At 40.4% G+C, this 2,984-nt stretch overlaps 1 protein-coding gene across 1 annotated transcript in view; it reads left to right on the top strand.

Annotated features, from left to right (window-relative positions):
• The window catches only part of LOC104993587 (T-cell surface glycoprotein CD1b-3-like), a 69,876-nt gene extending 68,296 nt beyond the window's left edge, over window positions 1-1,580 (top strand). The window contains 4 exon segments of the mRNA XM_010846908.1: window positions 1-253; window positions 754-829; window positions 903-920; window positions 1,559-1,580. Coding sequence (XP_010845210.1) covers window positions 1-253; window positions 754-829; window positions 903-920; window positions 1,559-1,580 — 369 coding nt within the window.
• Window positions 1,581-2,984: the final 1,404 nt, after the last annotated feature.

The following is a 2,984-nucleotide window of genomic DNA, read 5'->3' on the forward strand; positions in this document are numbered from 1 at the left end:
GGCCCCACTCCTGGGCCTGGCCGCCTACTGCTGGTGTGCCACGTCTCAGGATTCTACCCAAAACCTGTGCGGGTGATGTGGATGAGGGGCAAGCAGGAGCAGCCTGGCACTCAGCAAGGAGACCTCATGCCCAATGCAGACTGGACTTGGTATCTCTGAGTAACCCTAAATGTGGCAGTTGGGGAGGCAGCTGGCCTGAATTGCCGAGTGAAGCACAGCAGTCTAGGAGACCAGGACATCATCCTGTACTGGGGTAAGAAGGAACTGGGGCCCAACTGGGAATGGGAGGAAATGGCCCTCAAGAACAGAGAAAAGGACACAGAAAGGGGAGGGATTTGATGGATGAGGGAAGGATGGAGGGAGGAAGACAGGCATGGAGAGAGGATAGGCGGGGAGGAAAGAGAATCAGGGAGACAGAAAGAGAGTCAGAGAGACAGAGTTTGAGATTATTTCTAGGACTACAGTGCCAGAGGTATGAAAATAGCTGATCTAAGCTGTACAATAGATTAAAATGAAGTAGTCTTCACTACTACAGTAGTAGTCCCACTGTAGTCTCGGTGGGATTCAGCAAGAAGGAAAGATTAAGGGTTGGCTGTGCATATAAGACCTCTGGGAATATGAGAAAGTGAACGGGAGATGCCCAGGCATCAGAAGCAGTTAATGATGGTGCTGACACTCAGATGGGGCAAGAAGGCCTGGAGAACTAGAGAATGGGTTTGAAGTGACATTCCTTTGTCTTCTCCCAATTTCCAGGACACCCCACATCCATTGGCTTGATACTTGTGGCAATAATAGTACCCTCCTTGATCCTTTTGATATGCCTTGCATTTGGTGTGCTGCGATTCATGGGGTCGCACAGAGTTGGACATGACTGAGCGACTGATCTGATCTGATCTGATCTGATGGTTTTGGAGATACTGGTGAGTTTTCATTTTTTAATCTTTTTTTTTTTTCAGTCCATCCTTTTATTCTTTCCCTCCTTTTTATCTATTAATATTACATGTCTTTAGTCTCAAAATTTCTGCTAGAACATTTCCCTTTTGTCTCTGACTCCCATCTGTAGGTAAATTTATTTTTTCTAAACTGCAGTAAAATATGTCTTGGAAAATTTACTGCATTAGCCATTTTTACACTTAGAGTTTAGTAGTGTTAAGTACATTCACATTTATGCAGCCAATCCTTAGAATTCTTTTCATCTTGAAAACCTAGAAGTCTATGCCCATTAAACCACTTTCCCCAATCCTTTCTCCCTCAGGCCCTGCCAACCACCATTCTACTTTCTGTCTATATGAATCTGTCTACTCTAGGTACCTCATAGAAATGAAATCATATGTCGTTTTGTGAATGGCTTATTCCACCTAGCATTATGTCCTCATAATTCATTCATGTGGTGGCCTGTATTAGAATTTCTTTCCTTTTAAATGTTGTTTTGTTTACCTGTTCATCTCTCAACAGACTTGTGTTAATTCACGTTTTAGCTGTTGTGAATAATGCTGCTATGTACATAGTGTACAAATATCTCTTAAGTTGAGCATTTTTTTGCTTGTGTTCTTAACAGGTCATATCAGAATATCTTATGAGCCCTGACCATGTCTCCTTTTGCATTTGGAATAAGTATCCAGGAACCCTGAAACTCAAGTTGTCAGCCTAGGAGTCAATCTCATCATATTCATCAAATAATCATCACATTTGATCAAATCATTGTTCCTGTAGGTTGTAAGATAAATCATAATGTATACCCTAGCAGAAACATAAATGAAAATTGTTATTATGAGACAATAGCACTAGCAGGATCCACTCAGATTTCATAGATGTGATTTGTGAGAAAGAATATACCTTGGAATAAATGAAATGATGTACACAACTCCATGGTGACATGCTTTTGACTTCTTATTTAAAACTTTTTTTTTTGCTTCTGCTGAAATATCATTTTTCAAATTGATCTAACTATAGTTATGCTGAGGTAATTATATTTGAAGAGTTGCTGAGAATTTTTAACATAATTTCACTCTCTTTATTTGGATGATTTTCTAACTATGAGGGTCAGCTGAGCAGCTTGTTTCTCCAGATAGCATTCCTTACTGTTAGAGTAGAAGAAAGTCTCCCTTGTCTGGTATTGTGCAGAGATTCACTTTACTCATACCCAGAACACTGCAGTTCCTTTTCTTTTTCTTTTCCTTCTAATTATGAGTTCCTTAGAGAATGGCTTGTTCTCAGTGGATCCCTGTCAAAAACTTATTTCTGGTGGTAGAGTTATTACTGTTATTGTAAGACTATCATGTTTGTATAGGCTACTGAAATATAGGATACAGTGTGACAGGTGGATAGTATATAGTTTAGGTGATTATATAGTTGTGTTAATTCACTTGGAACCAAGATTTTCTGTCTAGAGAAGGTGATGTGAGATAGATGTAATATTAGACTCTGTAATCTTAAACTTGAATTGCAAGCATAATTAAAAAATCATAATATTTAGGATTAAAAAATGTCCTGACCACTTAAAAAGCCACAAAACCAAGACTTAGTGCTCACATTATGGCTTTGACATATTTTCACACTAAAGGAACCAAAGGACCTTGAAGAAATGGCTGATTTCTAGTTGGGGCAGAAAGATTCTTCAAGAGTCTGGAACAACTTTGCCATCAATTCATTTAAGTTCAATTCATTTGCTCAGTCATGTCCAACTCTTTGTGATGCAGTGAACCGCAGCACACCAGGCCTCCCTGTCCATCACCAACTCCCTGAGTTAACCCAAACTCATATTCATCGAGTTGGTGATGCCATCCAGCCATCTCATCCTCTGTTGTCTCCCTCTCCTCCTGCCCCAAATCCGTCCCAGCATCAGAGTCTTTCCCAATGAGTCAACTCTTCGCAAGAGGTGGCCAAAGTGTTGGAATTTCAGCTTTAGCTTCAGTCTTTCCAAAGAACACCCAGGACTGATCTCCTTTAGAATGGACTAGTTGGATCTCCTTGCAGTCCAAGGG

The sequence above is a fragment of the Bison bison genome, unplaced genomic scaffold (assembly GCF_000754665.1).
Source record: "Bison bison bison isolate TAMUID 2011002044 unplaced genomic scaffold, Bison_UMD1.0 scf7180017864240, whole genome shotgun sequence".
NCBI classification, from domain to species: Eukaryota; Metazoa; Chordata; class Mammalia; order Artiodactyla; family Bovidae; genus Bison; species Bison bison.